The sequence below is a fragment of the Nannobrachium achirus genome (genome assembly GCF_963921795.1).
Source record: "Nannobrachium achirus genome assembly, chromosome: 10".
Classification (NCBI taxonomy): domain Eukaryota; kingdom Metazoa; phylum Chordata; class Actinopteri; order Myctophiformes; family Myctophidae; genus Nannobrachium; species Nannobrachium achirus.
In genome coordinates this window covers 1,965,147-1,986,409 of record NC_137819.1, presented here as the reverse complement: position 1 = coordinate 1,986,409, position 21,263 = coordinate 1,965,147, and the positions used below count along the sequence as shown (strand labels likewise).

General features: G+C 45.6%; 1 protein-coding gene across 1 annotated transcript in view; it reads left to right on the top strand.

Moving 5' to 3' along the window:
- tinagl1 (tubulointerstitial nephritis antigen-like 1) overlaps positions 1-12,673 on the top strand; it is a 130,413-nt gene extending 117,740 nt beyond the window's left edge. The window contains exons 11-12 of the mRNA XM_080735780.1: positions 10,772-10,817; positions 11,989-12,673. Of these exons, the coding sequence (XP_080591906.1) occupies positions 10,772-10,817; positions 11,989-12,156 (214 nt within the window). The 3' untranslated portion in view covers positions 12,157-12,673. The remainder of the gene's footprint in view (positions 1-10,771; positions 10,818-11,988) is intronic.
- The last annotated feature ends 8,590 nt before the right edge of the window (positions 12,674-21,263 follow it).

The window sequence follows — 21,263 nt, the reverse complement described above, 5'->3', positions numbered from 1 at the left end:
GTCAACGGAGAGTAATGGTCCGATAGGGACGCCTCAGCGAGCTGCCTGGACCCCAGGCAGGGGCCCGAGAAGTCACATCCTCCCTTTGAGGGGGAGGAGTGAGTGGAGACAGCCTATAAGTAGGTCACCACAGATGCCAGAATAGAGTGAGTGAGCACAGAACCGCAGTGCTTGCTGAAAGTAGGTGACAGTAGCTCGTGGAAGACAATGCTACAAGTGTCGAATACTGGGGAGGCGGAGGTCATCCACCTCCACGCTGAGGAGGAGAGCGGCCTTCTGAGTGCCGAACCACAGGAGCCTGAGAGCTCTGAACCGAGTGAGACGCGGGCAGGCTCGGGGAGTCCACTGCAGATTGTGAGTGGACCCATTCCGGCGCCGTCCTCCGCGTCCGAAGTGATCCTGGTGGACCCCCCACCCTCCGGAGGAAGAAATGCAGCGCCCAAGGGGGCCTGGCTCCATCGGAAGGTGCAGACGGGGACCATGGGGAAGAAGCAGCGTTTGCAGCTCTGCACCCTGCAAGGTTTAAGATTGCAGGACAGTGCGCTGGAAAATCCGAGAGTCTGGGAAACCATTGCTGGAGTTATTCCCGGACGAAGGCCATACTGGGGCCCTTTCAACGAACTAGGGCCACGGGCTTTAGCCAACCTGGACACCCAGTCCGAGAGGAAAGGTGTCACGTTCGCGTTCCTTGAGGGGGAGGGCTGGGGTGACATCACCCCGGCCAGAGTGACCACCTATATGGTACTCGAAGGTGACATTAAGAAAGGCCAAATCTGGGCGAGCGTGGAAGCATTGCTACCTAAAGAGGGTGGCTTGTTCGAGACAGTCGCCATCTTGGGACCATGCCCACAGCCCTTGAATTTCGAGTTTGTTACCGGCTGCAGTTACATGCCTGGTAGAGGCCCGAGAGAGAAGCAATCGGGCGGAGGGGAGGTAGAAGTTCCAGCCGTCCCTAAGCCTGTACCGAAAGCAGTGGTGGCTCGCCGGACGGGAGATGGACCCCCACGGGGGTCGGGTGAGGGCCACACTGTTGGGACCTCAGAGCAGTCCACACCGGCTGGCTCAGGCCGACGCAAGAAGAAGAAAAAGAAGCGCCAGGGCGATCACCTCGAGCCGTCGAACCGAGAGGACAGTACTGGACAGGGGCCCTGCCCGCCCCGCCCGGAGTGGGGCGGAGACCAGGGAGGCTACCGGGCTCCCCGCCCAGAGTGGGGCGGCGACCAAGGAGGCTACCGTCCTTACCGCCAGGAGTGGGGTGGTGACCAGGGAGGCTACCGTCCTTCTCGCCAAGAGTGGGGTGGGGACCAGGGAGGCTACCGTCCGTCACGCCATGAGTGGAGCGGTGACCATGGTGACTACCGGGCCTCCAGACAGGACCGGAGCGGTTGGACCCACTCTCATCCTCCGGCTCACCAGCAGGTCATCCCACAACCACCTCCCCAGCAGGTCAACCCACAACCACCCGTCCAGCAGGTCAACCCGCAACCAGCTCAGCAGTTGGCCAACCTGCCACCAGCTCAGCAGCAGGTCAATCCGCCACCACCTTCAACGCAGGTCTACGGCACACCGGCATATGGCCCACCTGCAGCCAGCATGTCATAGCCTTATATAGGCTATGACATGTATAATGGAGATGTGCTGTATGCTTAGATTTAGAATGAAACATGACCTGATGTTCCCATCCAATACTTGTGCTGAATCCTATAGAATGAGTGTGTGTTGTCTTAGCTCAGGCCTGGGGGTGTACAAGGAGGATTCGTCGTGGAGAGGCAACCGGCCATGAGGGGGTGTTGAGAGCCCGCACATGTCCATGCCCGGGGTCAGAGGAATGGCCGCTCGCCAGGTGGAGGGTTAGGACAGGGGGAAATGAGGGTTATGATTTAGTAATATATCTGATTAAATAGGTAGTGATAGGTGTTGCTTAACAGTACACATCTGAGAAACACAATGATAATAAGGTTCACTGTTGTAACTTAGTTATCAGAGCATTGCATGCAGGTACACTGTTAGGTTGGAAATAACTAATTGACTTTGTGCATGAACAGACAACGGAGTAGTATGTGATATTGTGGGGCTTTTGCACCTCTTGTAACTTCCTGTATGTACTGTCTGTCTTCTTTGAAGAATGTTCCACACAGCCCGTGACGCAAGTGATTGCTAGAGAAGCGTTTAACCACAAGCCACCTGGGGTTATAGTGGGGGCAGATAGAAGACAGGCATTACTGTAGTGTATGAACTTTGACCAAAGAGTTTGTCACCGAATGTTGCATCATGGTGGAAAATGTATCTTTGTCTTCGTCCTGCAGATCTTGCAGGATGGCTAACTGTCACGTACACTCTGAACGGATGGGTGGGGGGGCTGTGCCGCCCCCCCATGCATCTCTGGGGTATAAAAAAGGAAAGCGCCTAAAATACGCTCTCTCTTCTTTTTGGATCGGACAGACAAGGAATCTATACTTTTGCTGTGCTTGTTCTATTTTTTACTTTCTGTATTTTCTCTCTAATAAAACAATAAAAGCCCTTTTTACTTGGGAACCAAATAGTGTGTTGCGCCTCTGCTCCATCCTCGGTAAAAGGTCATCTGCCATTTCCATCTCTTTGTAGGATTATTCCTGAGTTTGGGTGAGTTCAGATATACTGTATTATCTAGAATTTCATAGCCAAACGGTTTAGTCTGTTGTCATTTTAACGGTCTTGCATCGTCCTGTCCCTCTGGGAGCTCGGGACCGCTGCTGGTCAGCAGGCGTTCGGAGGGGGCTTTGCTCTCAGGAGAGCGAGGTTTACCCGGCCTGGTGATCACCGGTGGGAGCTCTAAATACAAACAGAGGGATTTGGATTGCGAGACCAGCGTGGCTGAAACAAAGCCTGCACTCTGCTTATCACAGGTGGTAATCTTTAGTGCGGTGATATTGAGAAGGGAGACACGGAGAAGAAAGTGTGTCAGGATACACTCTCTCGCAGGTGCATGAAAAAATCCTTCATTCATTGAGTGTCAGAAATAGCTCTGTTCTCATCCATGTTGTAAAGTCACTTTGCTCGGAGATAACTCAGTCTATAAAGAGTGCGCCAGGAGTAGATTATAAGACGTTGATGCAGTGGTGTTTTTATGTGGTTTATTTTACAACGCTAGAATATCCATCTAATTACATCAGACGAATTCAGCCGAAACACAGATATAAGTGAACTGTGGTGTGTGTGTCCCCATAGTTGTATTTTGTAGAAAATCCCCTCAGCCGATTGTAGTAGCGCACAGTCGTGGTCTGAGGGTGGGGTAAGCCACCAGTGAACCCCTGAAGCCACCGCTCAGCAGCGTAACAGTATTGTAAACCCGACCGCGTGAGGTGCTGGTGTGCTGTGAGCTGGGGCGTGTGCCTCTCGGGGGGTCATTTGGTCAGCTTATTCTCAACAGTTTTCTTAAACTATACACGAAGAAGAATACCGGTATACCGCTCGAATGACTCTGTCTGTGCTAGTATGTTTCTGTTATGTGGGACTACAGTTCAGTACAGCAGTGGCTACTTCCGATACTCGCCCTTTGGGAATTGTAGTTCCAGACTCTATCTAGCATTCAGCAATTGTGGAATAGTTGTCTGGCTACGCGAGACTATAGTGAGTTATAGGATGGGTAAATTACATTACAATTCCTAGTTGTTATAGGATGGGTAAATTACATCACTCCTCCTAGTTGTTATAGGATGGGTAAATGACATCACTGCTCCTAGTTGTTATAGGATGGGTAAATTACATCATGGCTCCTAGTTGTTATAGGATGGATAAATGCAGAAGACGGATTTCACCTATGCATAGGCCTATATCAAATAAAATGAAACTGGTCCTTTCTCCTCTCCTCTCCTCTCCTCTCCTCTCCTCTCCTCTCCTCTCCTCTCCTCTCCTCTGATTATTTTGGAGGTCACGGCCTGAAAAGGTTGAGATTACCGCTGCCTTAGAGAACAGTTCTTTAGATTTAGACATTGAAACATCCCTATTGGATTACCATCTGTTGTGCGACAAGCAAAACAGCAAATCACCTCTGCGACGCGTGAGCTTGTAGATCAGCTGTTCTCGGCACACGGCACCATGGAAGTATCAATCCTATAGAGCTCATAAGGCGCTATAGAGATGAGGCAGTGCTGGATATACTCCGAATAGTTTTACCTCTACCCTCCGTGTGTGCGTATGTGCGTGCATTCGTGTGTGTGTGTGTGTGTGTGTGTGTGTGTGTGTGTGTGTGTGTGTGCGTGTGCGTGCGTCCAAGCGAGCGCCCCTCCCAGTCTGTCGCTGGGGGAGACACGCCTTGTCTCCACTCTTCCTCTGTCGATCCAGACAAGCCCCCCCCCCCCCCCCCCAACACACACACACACACACACACACACACACACACACACACACACACACACACACACACACACTCGGAGGGCGACCGCAAATATGCAGCCGTGCAGCAGACAGACACACCTGGATCACCTGCCCCTGCCCGACTCCCCCTCCTCCCCCACCCTCTCTCTCTCTCACACTCTCTCTCCACCCTCTCCTTGATCGCCCCCTTTCTCTCGCTCCCAGCGCCCACATCGTCGTCTTTATCGCTTGTTTTTCCCCCCCGTCTTTTTTTTTCTGTTTGCCTATCAAACCCCCGTGTGAAATAACCCAAACAACCAACCTAAACCCCTGCCTCGACAGCCCCTCCGTAAGCCCCCCCCCCCCCCCCCCCCACACACACACACATTTTCTCTCCTCTGAACGAGCAGACAGCGTTCGCTCTCCGTCGTCACTCGCCAATCAGTCGTCTAGCCGTCCACCTCCTCCCCCCTCCCCTAAATGCCTCCCCCTTGCTCCTTCCCTCCCTCCCTCCCTCCCTCCCTCCCTCCCCGTTATCGTTCGGTTTAGTCTAGGCTCAGCCAGGTGGGGGTGTTTGCAGTCAGGGGCGTCGTCACAAGGGGGGGGGGGGGGAGTGGGACTGAGTTACTAGGGCCCAAGGTGGAGGGGGGCCTTAAATATTTTATACTTCAGCTAATGAAAAATAGCAGATCTACAAGCTCGCAGCGTGGCACAGAGAGCCGCACTGCAAGCTTGTAGATCTGCTGTTTTTGAAAAGTCGTGAAAATGTCTGCAAATCTTTGAATATATGTATTTTTTAAGCAAACTTTTGTAACTCAAATTTTGATTCTGGATGGTCCCCTGAACTAAATGTTTTGAGATGGGGGTTTGTGGCCAAATACATATCATTTTGGGGGTCCTTCACATGAAACGGTTTGAGCACCACTGACATAGAAATATAGGTTTTCAAAAAACCTTAGAAGGATTTTTTAATATTGAAAGACTTCAAAAATAGCAGATTTACAAGCTCGCTGTGAGCTTGTATATCTGCTATTTTTCAATAAAGCACAAAATAATGCATGATAATATGTTCCCAGTCTGAATGGGTTAAGCCCCCTCCCACTATGAAGAACATTCATGGGGGGCCCGCAGTGAATCCTTGTACCCTGGGCCCAGAATTTGTTGCGACACCCCTGTTTGCGGTTGTCTGCAGTGTGATGTGTGAGAATACAGTAGAATATAATAATTATAACGACACCGATACATGACAGACGTAAAAAAAACACCAACGTGGATAAAATCACACGCAAAAAAGGCCGACGCTCGTTTCCCCAGTGGTCCACACAAAGACACTCAACGCCAAACCAATGACAGGACCGGGTATCACTCATGCACTCAAAGCTCTTCAGCACGTGTTTAAGCATGTAAAAAAAGAAAAGGTAGAAAGTATATTTTTCTAGTCTCTAAGGAGGCTATGTCATGGTGTACAGGGCCTACCGTCGTAAACATAGGTGTACTTTAGCTGTCTCTCTCATCCTGCCAATGACATGGCGCACGGCGCAAAAGTCCCACTTAAGCCGACGAGAGAAAGGAACAGCTAACCTCTAAAATTATACACGTTGAAAACTGTGTTTCTTTACAGACCTGGAATTTGTCCTCTGCAACTATGAACTAACTATTAGGAGTAATTTCTCTATGGAGCATTCAGGGGTCAACTGCTCTTGCTCAGGGAAGCCTTTGACACACAGACTGGGTGACGGCGCCGCAAAGAATTATGATAAAGATGAACACAGGAAACGATTATAATACAATCGAAACGAAACAATTATACCAATTTAAACCAATTTTAAACGAGGGGAATCATTTTGGAGGTGCACGGTTCCCGGTGGTTCCGGCTTGTGGTTCTCCGGGCCGCCTGATGACGATTACAACAAACTACAGCATAACGTAAAGTTATTTCCTCTCCCGACCAGATCAGAAACCCGGCAATGACAGTAATCCCAGGCTATATAGTTGCCAATAGTAACAAGCCGGGACTCAGGCATAGACAGTGGCTTGTGCGCATAGATCTAGGATAGATGGATGGAGTGAGTGAGTGAGTGAGTGAGGAGTGTGTGAGTGAAGGGGCGGCAGTAGAGATGGGGATGGGGTGGGGTGCTGTTTTGGGGGCAGCAAAGTTTCAGCACGGCTAGAACTTGACGGCCCGCAGCAGCCGGCGGTGTGTTTGCACAAGGCCAAATCCCGCCGCGCGGCGCTCCTCTAAGCCCGGACCCTGGGAAAGTTTGTGGAGCGGCCATTGAGGTCCAGTGTGGTGGAAAGGGCATTGTCTGGCCCGCTGATCCCCCCCCCAGCCCACCGGACAGAGGGGACTGAGCCCCCTCTCAACCTCAAGCGCCCCGGCGAGGAGGTCAGGGGTGGGGCGTTGGGGTGAGGGGAGTGGGGTGAGGGCGGGGCACCCGCAGCGGGGCGGTGGCGTTTCGTCGTTGTCGGGTGGGAACCTCGTATCTCCAAGTTTCAAATTGTTCTTTCGCAAAGTAAAGCCCTGCTTCATCGTACAAGGCCGTCGCAGTGTTCGTCTGTGTGACACAAATAAGTCTTCCCCCTCCCCTCCAAAAAAACAACTAAAGCGTCTCAGTGTCATTGTTTTCATCAGCCAGTGTGACAGAGCTAAAATATCGTCACTGTCGGGCAGAAACCTCATATCTCCAAGTTTAAAATGTGTGCATTTATTCGCAAAGCAAAGCACTGCTTCATCATACAAGGTGCACAAAAGTAGTGAAAACAGCCGATCTACAAGCACGAGTGCTCGTAGATTGGCTGTTTTCACAAGTTTAAATCATTTTTTAAACTGCAAAACGAACGGTTTTGAACATACAAGGTGCCGACAATGACGATATGCTCGTCATTCCCCCCCACTAGCACCTTCTATCCTCACAAAGTCCCATTTCTGACCATTGTGTCTTTCTCTGGTTTTGGGAAGGCGGAGGTTAAAAGCATCCCACGGGTTCTCAAAACAGGCTGTCTAGATTTGCTGCCGTCGCTGACGTCATCGACGGCCGTTTTTGAAGAAAAACATTTTTTTTTTTCAAAAATGTTGCAGATCTGCTATTTTCAAATAGACTATAGGTATAAAATCAGGGCTAAAGTGGTTTAATGTTTTATAATAACATCATTTATATCTGCAAAGTAACTAGTAACTAAGGTTTTCAAATAATTGTAGAGGAGTAAAAGTACAATATGTGTCTCTGAGATGTAGTGGAGTAGAAGTAAACGTATTGGAAATTGGAAACACTCAACTAAAGTACAAATAACTCAAAATTGCACTTAAGTACAGCACTTACGTAAATGTACTTAGTTACTTCACACCACTGCTAGCCAGGAACCTGGCTGAGCCAATAAGGAGCCTATGAACGCTGGCTGAACGTTGGCACTGCGGCACTGTGGCACGCAGCGCCGAGTTGGCAGCCACTGAAGCCCCCCCTCCCTCCCTCCCCTCGTCGCTCTCTTTCCCAGCATTCCTTTCTCTTCTAAAAAAGATAACAAGCCGTCGGGGCTGCACTGCGCGGTGGGAGGCTCTTGGGAAACCAAAAAAAAAGAAAAAAAAAAGCCCCCCGGAGCGAGACAAACAGGATGGGAACTGGCCTGAAGGTGGACGGTTCTGGGCACGGCCGTGCCCGCTGCCAGCCAGCCAAGACCAAAGTGCAAGGCATGATGGGTATTTATAGTTCGCTCGGGCCCAAGGCTTCCTGAGAACGAGGCGAAGGCGTCTGCTAAAGATAGGGCTCTGAGTGTGTGTGTGTGTGTGTGCGTGCGTGCGTGCGTGCGTGCGTGCGTGGTCAGAAATTGTGAAAATAGCAGATCTACATGCTCACAACGCCGCGCAACGCGACGCATTGTGAGCATGTAGATTGGCTATTTTCACAATGGAACAGATCAAGTCAAACTATAAATGTAATGACAACTCCTACAATACAAGTTTGTGAAGGGTGGGGGTCCCCAGTTCGAATTATGATTATTTTGGGGGTCACGGCCTGAAAAGGTTGAGAACCATTGGTTTAAATTAGAATTTTAGATTTACGCCTGCAGCCATAGGAAGAGATTTGAGGTTTTGAGATTAGGGTTAGGTGGATGTTGAGCAATCATAGCTTAGACGTAAGGGTTATGGTTATAGTAATATCCTCACGGTTAGTAATGTCCTTACAAGAATAATAACTAGTAAGACGCCTCAGGGCGACAAGCGACCTCGCCCTAAAAGGGCGAGGTCAGCACCACATCAGTGATAGGGACATCAGAGATGTGGACATCAGGGATCTCCATAAATGGGCATACAAGGGATTTGTTCCCCTGGCATCACAGGGACCTCCATATCTCCATATATGGGCATACAAGGGATCTGTTCCCCCTGGCATCACAGGGATCTCTCTAACAGGGCATCATTAATATTGATGACATCAGGGAACTCCATAGATGGGCATAAGAGGGATTCTGTTAGTGTGACATCACAGTGAAGCCAGAGCATGATGTCAGAGCGGCAACTCAGTTCTGTTAGAGCGGTTCCCCTGACATCACAGTGACGTCAGAGCATGATGTCAGAGCGGCACACCCATAGACCATAGAAATGTGTACACGTCTACGCGGACGGAGCGAGAGGTTTCATCCTGAGCGCTGCTGTAGTGTGGTGATGATGATGATGATGATGATGATGATGATGATGAGTGTGAGGCGGTGTCCACTTCCTCCCTGGCCCCTCCTCTTCCTGTTTCTCATCTGGAGAGAGGAAGTGGTAAAGAGGAAAGGGGGGGGGGCCTTCATTCCTCGCCCGCATCCCAAAGATTGATTAGAGCAATTCAAAGGGAACGCTACCAAGGCTGGCACGTGTGTGCCGGGCCACATATAGCTGCTCAGGATGTTGTTAACAGGATGAAAGTTTGTTTTCCCCTGGAAACTCCCCCTTATAGCCTCTTCCTCTCTGTTCCCTAACCAGCCGTGTCAAATGTCTCAGGAGGAGAACACATGCTTGGGGAGTGTTTTTACATGCTCACTGGAACATGTGTGTTGTGTTGACCATATATCATGAAGCATGCTTCAGGAGACACCTCGTAGGCGCCAAGTTTGCACGCACCACTTTACACGGCGCACAAACATGGTGAAAACATGTTTGCAGTCAGCAGGGTTGACGAACTTGACACTATAAGGTCAACCCCTGCAAATTCCCTGTAGTGAAGACTTTGAAGGATGATATTGTGAGTCTGGATAGCCTTGGATGTGAACTGCAACTGGACGCAGAGTTTCTCGTTTATTTTGGGGTTTTCTTGTTTCTGTCATGTAACACGGTTTTCTCCTCTGTGCTCAGATGGGGTGAGGAGTGTTTATAGACGGTTGTGCATGTCCCCTCTCAAACGAGCCTTTGCCCTGTCGGGCAAATCCGAAAGCAAACTCGTCCTCCCCAAAAGTTGTATTTATCTGCCTGGGGCAGGTGGGCAACCCTTAGTGTCAAGGCCTTTTCATTCATTGAACAGTTTTCTTTTTACTGTTTATAATTGTTGTTTAATGTAGTTATGAAAGCAGAAAAAATTACATATTCTTGAAAAGAAGTAGAGGAGATAAGATGAACTCTGACAAGGTACAATAGCCATGTTTGATGTTTCCATAAGCTTATTCGAAAATAGGAAGCGAATGATCATAAATTCGCATTAAGACAGAGCGAATTTAGCCTGTTTCCATTTGCGGGTGTCATTCTAATTAGCGACGGTCGCATGAGTTGATCGGGCTGATTTTCTTCAGACCAAATCAAGACTTGAGCACTGCACGACTGCTGTGACACAGTGCACACTCATCCTGCAATTTTCAGCGTCCTCTGGAAGGTGGCCGATCTGCAAGCTCACAGCGGTGCGAGACGCAAATGCGAGCTGCTGTGAGCTTGTAGATCGGCCACTTTTGGTGCGCAACACCGTGTGATGAGGACGGATGGCTTGACTCCGGGCTCCGGGAGGTGAAAACGGGAGGATTTTTCCATGTGTAACGTGGGATAACGCTATACAATGGACGTTAAGCAGCAGGGGAAAGTGTTAAGTTGGAGGACGATGTGGACCCAGAACATCATATTCTATTCGCATTTATTGTCTGAACCGTTTCCATTCACAAATGCCCATTTAGTTTATTCGATAAAGCCTCAAAATCCACCTCCTCCAAGCGGATAAAGGTTTTTGCGGATAATGAAAGTTTATTCGAATTTTGAAGTGTTTCCATAAAGAAAATTAAACTAATAACCCTTAATGCACATTAAGAGGCTTTATGGAAACGCCACTATAGTCATAGGTTGTCCTACAAATACCTAAAAATTGTACTTAAGTAAACTTACTTAGTTACTTTACACCACTGGTGCAGTGTTTCTAGTTGTTTACATTTGGGTTTTCTTGTATCTATCATCTAACACGGTTTTCTCCTCTGTGCTCAGATGGGGTGAGGAGAGAAGCTATGACGGATCGCTGAAAAAATACTGGGTAAGATCTTTATTTTTTTCATCTTTATAGAATCCATTAAAGGACAACATCATTATTTTAGATAGTCATTAGAGAAAAGAAAAGATGAGTGTTAAAATGTTTTCATTGACTTCTTTCTATCGTTTTAGTGATTTTAACTATTTTCATTTGCATGCATGCCCCCAGGTTGGGGGCATGCATGCAAGAGGCTAAATATGTCTTAGTAGTAGTAGGCCCATTCCCAAGATGCACCACAATCTTTCTTGGGCAGATGACTTATGGGGGCTGCATGGTGTAAATAGTAGGCTAATATAGAAATTGATAGCTTATTGTGTCTAAAAATACATATTTAGCCACTTGTACGCATGCCCCCAACCACTGAAATCAAAATACTAAAATCGCTAAAACAATAGAAAGCAGTAAATGAAAACATTTTAACACTCATCTTTTCTTTTCTCTAATTGCAATGAAAAATATGAATCCTTGTTGTAAAAAAACACAGTTGTCCATTAAGTCTTATTTCACATGATGATCAGATATAAAATGTCATTGTACTTTCTTTTTTTTTTTTTTTTTAATTCATTAGGGGTGTAACGATATAGTAACTGAATCGAAAAATCTATTTTAATTTGCAATGATCTACTATATCGTTTTCAAAAGCAAAATATCGTACCGTTTTGGCTTTGTATCGTATCGTTTTAAAATGCAGTAATCGTATCGAATTGTTTTGCAATGCAAATAATTGATTGTATGGAAACTAAGTATTTGTGCCTTGTATTTGGCAATTTTAAGAGGGAAAATTAAAAAAGGGGTCTAATTACCTTTCCATTCCATATAGCTACTCTTGGTCTATCGATAAATGTGTGTAATCTCTGTGTTCATGTCAAGGTGGATTTGTCCATATGATTTGAAATATAATGTCCATGTATTTGCTAGATAATCACAGTGTTTACTTCCATAATAATAGATTTTTTACACGTTTTTACACAGATTTCATTTCTTTGCTAAATAGTAACTATATCGATTTTAACTCATTGAATCGAATCGTATCGTATCACCATGAATGAACCAATATCGTCCATGTATCGTATCGTTAACCATGTATCGTGATACATATCGTATCGCTGTTAAAATGTATCGTTACACCCCTATAATTCATACATTTAAAACATGTCTTCATCCTCCCTTCCAGATCGCCGCCAACTCCTGGGGGAAGAACTGGGGCGAGGATGGCTACTTCCGCATCGCCCGCGGGGAGAACGAGTGCGAGATCGAGGCGTTCGTGATCGGCGTGTGGGGGCGGGTGACCATGGAGGACATGCACAGCAAACACCACCGCCACCACCGCCGGCGCAAGTAGAGCGAGCCGCCTGTACTCGCCATGGACATTGATAACCATCCCCAATCACCCCGAAAACCGCTGACCCCCTCTCGAGTCCCTTCCCCTTAAGCACCGTCACTGGAGAGCTTCACCTTCAGCCACCTCATCCACCGTGCCGGCAGGCTGGGGGTGGGGGCGAGACAACAAAATGACCCGTGGAACCCCTTCTGGTTGGTCTCTGACTAGCCAACCAGCAGGCTCTTTCTGCCCTGTTCAGCCCCGATTCCAACCCTGGTCCCGCCTCATATGGTTGTTTATGTAGAATGTTCTAAAACATCATTTTGGGAAGGGAAAAAATAAGTCACTATACTGCACCTGAGATGCTCCTTTCTACTGAGACCGAGTTTAAAATAAGAATTGAACACACAGAACATCAATACGATCGCAACTGAAAAAATACATTATTTCAACGGTAGTGGATGGAGAAACAGCAACCAATGGGTGCGAAGAGGAGCACAACCACGGGCGGGACTTGACAAAGGGTCAGCGTCACTCTGTGGTGACCCCCCCCCCCCCCCCCCCCCCCCCCCCCGAAGCATCTACCCTCAAAACCCCTTCTCCCTGCCCCACGCTTCAGGGGAACGAGCGCCCCACCCCTCCCGGCTCTCTCCCATTCACCCCTGTATAACTCAAGGCTTATGGCATTACAAACCAATACGTTGCCTTTTCTGGCATGACAAAGTGCCGCATCAGGCACCTCAGGACTTGACTGTTTTCCAAAGACCACCGGACACTTCCCAGAATCCTCAGCGTTGTATCCTTCTGGTGAAGACGCACCGCTCACGTCACAGTTTTTATTGGTGAGCTAATCCTAATAGGCTTAGCTCACGATCCTAATAGGCTAAAAGCACCGCAGCCATTTTGGAGAGAAGTTGGGTCTTCCTTCACAGGTGTTGCCAATGACACTAATGAGGGCTCTGTTCCATTTCATGTAGCACATTGGTTCTCCAACATTTTATTTCAAGGGCCACCAAGCCCACCATAACTCTGAGAGTGTACAAAATGGAACCAAATGGACCCTCACAGGTCTATTTGTACACTCTCAGAGTTACACACCTTTTAAGGGGTCATTTGAACCCCCAAGGAACCATGACTATTTCTGGACCACACTTTGAGACCCACATGGTGTAGCAGAGTGTTTCCAGTGAGCCAACATGCACCCTGACTCTGTTTGACCAGAATGGAACAGAGCCTTCATTAGTATCATTAGCAACACCTGTGAAGGAAGAGAGAAGAGACCCAACTTCTTTCCAAAATGGCTGCTGTGCTGCATATAGCCTATTCCTTCACCGTTCTGCTCTTAAAAAAAATGTCAAACTGAGTATCGACTTTACTCTCTCGCTTTTAAATCTGTATTCAAGTCTTTGCTGGATCTGAATCCAGACGGATAGATTATTGGAGGACAGAAAGTCAGAGAGGAGGATTTATGTAGACACCAAATGAGGCCATTTCCCTTTCACGCATGCACACTCACAGTGAAAACGAGCCTTTAAGTTATACACACACACGCACACATTTATTCTGTACTTAAGGGAGGACAGTTAGTAGCTATAGACGGTATAGTCGTCCTCACATTCCAATAAAGTAGAACCTTACACTGGAAACGGTAGGGGGTTAGGTTGGGTTTTTTTGTTTTGTTTTTGGGATGGTAAAAGCTATAGTGTTTCGTGACATGTGATGCCGCCACCCTGCAAAGTAATTAGATACATTCTTTAAAAAAATACTTTGAGCGTTGAGGCCATATCAAGGGGTTAACACAGCAACAATAGTAGAGCAGAACAGTTACCGTTTAAGACTTTTATCGATGAAACCGTGGATATGCGCATAGATCTTCTCCATCACGTGTCAATATTAGTAAGGGGAATCGTCAGCCGTCAGAAGAGTACCTGAGACGAATAACAGTCTAAGTCCATATTTGATTTTCTTTTTTAATATACCGGTAGATATTTTTTTGATTTAACCGACTGTAAACCACAAACTAGTCTGTTAAATCTGTTAAATTGTTAATGCACCCCCCCCCCATTGTGTTCAATTGTCTGTTTTGTTATCTGCTCCCTTTGTCTGCTGAATATTGCTTGTACGGACTTATACTGTTATTCCACAAACTGTTGGAGATATACTGTTTTTCCTCTTTCCATAAGTATTATGTCTTATACAATTCCTAATATATATGAGTCAAGTAAAAAAAAAATCGAATTCAACAAAATGAGGGGGGAGTACATTAAGAATTTAAAACTTCTAGTTTGTGGTTTACAGTCTGATAAATAAAAAAATTAAAAATCTATATCCAAAATGTTTAAATATGGACTATAGCTATACGGAATAAAGCTATATTCGAATGACATGTGCATTAATGAAATAGATGTCACTGGGCCTTTGAGCTGGAGTAGCATTTGCATAACATCTGCGGCAGATATTAGCATTAACATTCCTTTAGGTTAGTGGAGCTCAACTCGCTATAGGGAGCTAAAGTAAACGATATATCCTCTTTTCGATGTCACAACCCAATCCATAACATAATGCATGGGTCTTCAACAGGGGGTCCGGGACCCCTGGGGGGTCCTCAGATTTACCACAGGGGGTCCTCCAAATCTTTAAGTGATAGAACGTTTTTTTCTCCTTTTTTTATATAAACCTCTTGAACCCTAGCATCCATATTCTGAGAACTATAGCCAAAAATAGCAGATCTACAAGCTCACAACACCTCGCGCTGCGACGTGATGTGAGCTTGTAGATCGGCTATTTTTGGTAAAGAGCTTTGGTGTAGAGGGGAAAAAGAGCAGACAAAGTCCAGAGTGAAAGGTCAGGATTATTAAGTATTGACGGTTCAAGTGGCTAAATATCTGAAAACACAAATTCACATGAATCCAAAATACACTGACGATTGCCAAACAATGAAACTATTCGGAATCTACGGTAAGGTTCCCTGCTTCATTTCTCTCCCTCAACTAAGGGGTCCTTGGCCTGAAAACGATGAAGACCCCTGGCGTAATGTAATGCAACGCAAAGGTTGTTGTTAGTCAGCGACACTGAGAGAACGTTTCGCGACCAAAGGTATTGGATCAAGAAAGACCCGACATTCGAGAAACAGTGCTTTACCGGATGCTGCTAGATATGGCACCTGAGAACTCACCATCAACACCTATGAATTCATGTTGGAAACTACCACGCTGTCACGCTTCCCAAACCTACTGTACCATCTCATTTCTTTTTTTGGAGAAAAAGAATTAAAGGACAACTCTGCGCTAAATAACATCTAGGCTCATTTTCCTTACTTATATTGATCCCAAAAGAATGTCCATGGGGTCTATTAGGCAGAAATGCCCCCCCCCCCCCAGTTTCCCCCAGCAGAACCCAGCAGCCCTCATAGCATAGAGTGGAGCCTATTAACACTTACAGTGTTACTGTATTAACATTAAAAGTATTAAAAAAACACATACCAGCATAGAATCTGCAGAGTGTGATGTCTCGTGTGGGACAATGATGGCATGGATGCGTGTGAAATGACAACTAGTAACACATTCATGAGAAAAGAAAAAGAAAAAAAAACGCAACACATAGTGTAAAAGCAATAAGCTCATGGGCTCCACGCTATGGGGCTGTTAAGTCTGACATCATTTTGTAGGCAGAGGAGAACTTTTGCCCCCCAAAAAAGCGAATCTTTTTACTATTTTTACTATTTACTAATTTTTAACTCTTTGTTGTTGAAAGGAAAGTGGTATAATTATACTTTAGTCGTTATGTTTGTCTCGGATCTGTTGAAATAACGAGGGACAGATATTGACAATAAATCTGCTTGGAGGTCTGACTACAAAATGATGTCACGGCTTAAAAGCCCCTGGGTTGTGCTGGTAAAACTGTACACCAGGGGCATTTCTACCAGTCAGTCATAGACAGTCATTTGGGAGCATTATAAGGAGGAAAATGAGCCTAGATGTTATATAGCACAGAGTTGTCCTTTAAGGAGAGTTTAAAGAGTTGAAAAGATTGTAAGCAATGTATGAAATGCCTTAAAGAAAACAGTTGCAGTTGCTTGGCCACTGAGAACGATAGTGTCTATAGTAGTCTTAATCTATTCCATTTTGTGTATACCGTGTTACAGTACATGTATGAGCTGAAGATGTTATTATTTTTTTGTTGCTGTTGTATTTTACTCTTTATTTTTTCTTGTTTTGAGATATGTAGTATCTTTCATAACACATGTATCAGTCTGTCTGCTCAAACGCTTTAAAGAGTGCTGCAAAGGTGCTAAAATAAGTGAGCATGTGATTTTACGAACGGCTGCCTACTGGGGAGTGGGGATGGGACGATATGAACATTTCATGTCACGATTATTGAGACAAAAGAAATCGTGATTTACGATATTATCGCGATAATCAAAATCAATTATCCATAATCAAAAAATAGCTTGAACCCTAGCATCCATATTCTGAGAACTATAGCCAAAAATAGCAGATCTACAAGCTCACAACACCTCGCGCTGCGACGCGCTGTGAGCTTGTAGATCGTCAATTTTTTGGCAAAGACATTAAGATAGAGAGTGAAAAAAAGACTATCAAGTACTATGAGTACCTTTTATTATAGAGGGTTTAAGTGATATCGGATAAAAGCTGAATTGATCCCAGTGCATGACGGAGGACGATATCGCGATGAATTAAATCTTCACGATACGCTTATTGTGAGTGTTTTTTATCGCGACAAGCGATAATATCACGCATCGTCCCATCCCTATTGTGGAGGAGGAGGCGGGCGGGTGGGTGAGTGATTCTGCTGCCAAAAGTCTGTTCAATGCTCCATTGTTGCAGTGTCTTTGATTTGATGAACACTTAACATGATTGTACTTACTAACATGTAAGCTCCTTCCTGGAAAGGAATTAAGGGCCAGACCACAGCCTCAGTGTTGACAACAAGCAACAAAGTGTTGACACTAGACTCTTAACGTCTAGCTCACCTACAGTAGTTGCTTATGTTTTTTTTTTTTTTTTTTTTTTTTTTTTAATTGTTTCTCACAACTTAACATTTTCTAGTTCAGTGGTTCTCAAACATTTTGCACCAAGTACCGCCTCGGAAAATATCTGGCTCTGAGGCTCTCCCAAGTTCCACCATAATAACTAATGTTAAAGTGCTACACATACCCTAACCCAGTGATGCTACACCTACCCTAACCCCAACACAGGAGGCATTTATATTAATTATATGAATTACAATTAATATATAATAATATAGACATAGTGATCTCTTCGTGTGTTCGTGGACGCACTCTGCGACACAAAGCCAACGTGTGGTATCGAAAATGAGGCCCCGGCACTGATAATTATTAATAGCCAATAGCCACAGTATTTCGATAGTAGCCTGTAATATTACGTTTCAAAAATGATATTATCTCAGTCCCCTTTTTCTTTTTTGGGGAGAGTCCTTGCGTAGCACCAGGGGGTACGCGTACCACAGTTTGAGAACCACTGTTCTAGTTCATCTGCCACTTGCCTCTCTCCCCTCTCAATTTCATCTCGATCGATGCCTATCGACCAGGTTTTCAGTTCAGTGTCCAGTGTGGAACTCACTTAAAATCAGAACCTAATTATATGCTGTACATACATTATAATGTTGTGGAAAGATCGGCCTCAATGACACGCCGTTAATGGTTGGAGGGTAACTCCCAAAGGTCAGTCAAAAGGGTTCCCACGCTTGCACCTGCAGGAGGTGGAGAGAGAGAGGCATGTGGACACGTAAAGCCCAAGACAGGGGTGTCGCACCACGTTCTGGGCCCTGGGTACAAGGATTCACTGCGTTATGTTGTGCTCTAACTAGTGACAAATAGCAGATATACAAGCTCACAGAGCGGCACCGAGTGCCGCGCTGCAAGCTTGTAGATCTGCTATTTTTGAAAAAAGTCTTTGAAGGTTTTTTGAATAACCTATGTTTCTAGGTCAGTGGTGCTCAAAATGTTTTACATATCTTTTTTTTTTTTTTCAAAATGATATGTATTTGGCCACAGACCCCATGTCAAAATATTCAGTTCCAGGGATCCCCCAGAAGCAAAATGTTAGTTACCGTACAAATGTTCGCTTAAAAAATACATATTATTCAAAGATTTCACAACTTTTCAAAAACAAATATAGCAGATCTACAAACTCGCAGCGAGGCACCATATGCCACGCTGTGAGCTTGTAGATCTGCTATTTTTCAATAGCTAAAGTATAAAATCACCTTGGGCCCTAGTAACCCAGTCCCACTCCCCCCGCCCCCCGCCACCCTTGTGACGCCCCTGGCCCAAGACGTGTGTTCTGGAAGAACAAGCAATGTGCAGAGTGTGCTGGAGCGGTGCTGTGGGCGGACGGGGGAGCGGATAAGGCATGGTCTTATCTCAGCCGTGTGGTGCATTGATCCCATGCACTCACTAGAAACTAGGCATTTCACCTGGACGGACGGACGGGCGGACGGACGGGCGGTCTAGCAGGACGTAGCAGCTGCTCGCTTCCGAGCAGCAAGGCGGCGAGGCCTCCGCGGTCACTAGACGCCCACGGGAAACAGCCGATGGCTTGGTGTGACGTGTCAACAAGGTAATAATAAACCCACAAGGATACGCACCAGGCACACGGTGGAGGATGTAAGGGGCGTTACCAGGGCCAAACAGCCAGTTTTTAGTCCCCTATTCTCACTCCAAAGCCGGAGGGAGAGGCCACAGCAAGACCTTGGACCGTGGAGCTTGGATGGTATTTAGCATGACAATTCCTCTAGATTCATTTCCACGACCAATATCAACATAGATGAGCCCATAGATGTTGATTGATGTCAGTCAATCCACACCCTTACGTTTTGGTGTAGCCTACCTAACCCTAATCCATTTATTGCGATTTGCGTCTGTAAATAATCTTTTGCATTCGCGGAATGACATAACGTTCGCCCACCCCAGCCCGCCCCACGCAGTCATTCAGAAACAGCAGTCCTTATATGGATGTGCCAGTAACACACAGAGCGGAACAATGGCTTGATAGAGACACGTGAGTGGGCTAGTAGTCACGCCACAGAGAGTTTGTATTTCAGCGAAGTGGGCATCATTTTGACGTCTGTTATTTCCACTCGCTCCTTCCTTCACCTGGAAGTTCACTTCATTCGATTTGTGTTCGCTTCACGTGCCATTTGATCCTCAGGACCTGAATGTCCGTTCGGGTTCACCGGTTTCAGCGGCTTTAGCACGATTTGCTGTAGATCACATTGAATGTACGGACGGGTGTGTGAAACACGCTGCCCAGTTTTGTGGAAATTGAAAACTACACTCCAGGGCTAAATCTTTAGTAAATAAAACGTTAGTTTAACCCATTAAGACATAAGTCATTATTTTGTACTTTAACTAATGAAAAATAGCAGATATACAATTTCACAGATCTGCTATATTTTTTAATCATGAAAATGTGTGCAATATTTTTTAACTCGAAACTCTGCTTCTCGGGGTCCCTGAAACAACATATTTTGAGATGGGGGTCCGTGGCCAAATACATGTAATTTTGGGGGTCCTTGACATGAAAAAGTTTGAGCATCACTGATTTAGAAGAAGGATTTAGAAGACATTTATAGAATCGGGTAAAACATATTCAAAGACATTTTCAAAAATAGATCTACAAGCTCGCAGCGCGGCACCATCTGCTATTTTTCAATAGTTAAAGCATAAAATAATGTTTAAAGTGGTTAAAATCTAACGTGAGGTGATCTTCCAACTGGGAGCGTTTCGCTGTTACTACGTGTCATCTTTTCGACACCCAACTCTAACCCTTACCCTAAACCTAACCTCCGCGGGTTGAGTCGCTAACCCTCCCGACGCTCCTTTGTCGAAATGACGGTCGTTCGAAAGAGCGAGATTTCCCCCTTCCAACCCAGTGTGTCTACTGATCGACAATGTAAATAAAGTTATTTGAAGCAGACGGGGGACCGGATTGGACGCTAATGTAGGTGCGCCGCTGTCTTTATTGTATTTTTGAATTGGACACTGTTGCAGTTATACCTCTCTACCCCTCAGGAGACGGAGACAATGGACATAACACTTACAGACTGTGCCTTTATTCACCTCTCTCAGTCAAGCGATATGCTAAAAAAAAAAAAACACCTGCCCTTCAAAAACAATCAAACAAAGAAACAAAAAGCTGCAGCAGAGCTCCCTGCAGTCCCAAGCTGTGTATTTAAAGAGCCACTCCATATTCAGTGACATGTAGACTTTATTTATGACGAGATGTGTAAATTATATTCTTTTATTCTTGCTCTGTTTCCCGTGCAATGTTGTATTATCTCTCTTTTGTCTCTTATATTGTGTGCACTAAATGCTAAAGAAAAAAAACACGCTAGTGTTCGTCTGTGTGACACAATAAAGTCTTCCCCTTCCCCTCCAAAAAAACAACTAAAGTGTCTCAGTGTCATTGTTTTCATCAGCCAGCATGACAGAGCTAAAATATCGTCACTGTCGGGCAGAAACCTCGTATCTCCAAGTTTAAAATTTGTGCTTCATCATACAAGGCCAACCCATAAAAGTAGTGAAAACAGCTGATCTACAAGCACACAACGCCTCGCGATGTTGTGTGCTTGTAGATCTGCTGTTTTCACTAGTTTAGTTCATTTTTTAAATGATAAATACAAAGTGAACTGTTTTGGACATACCGTACAAGGTTTCCACCCGACAACGATGATATGCAGTTTCAAATTCACTCTGATGTTTTGGTTTCCGGAAAACCGGAAATGACTCAAGAAGATGTCTCTTGCTGATATTATGCATAATTTATACTTATTAGTGCGGCAGTGTTGCACACTGAAAACAGGTGATCTACAAGCTTATCACGCATCGTAATATACAGATATAAATATATGTACTAGTCCTTTCCCGTTTGAAGATATGTGCTCAGAATTATGTGCAGTTTGGGTTATGTAGTGTGCACAGTAGGATATGAGGAGTTGAATGTAGGAGTCTCAGAAGTAATGTTGGAGAAACCAGACTTAGTTATCAGTGATGTCAGTTAAAGATGGGGTGCCATGATTTTTTTACCCTCTAAAACATGATTATCTGCTATTATGATTATACTAGAAGGAAGATTTTTTCCAAA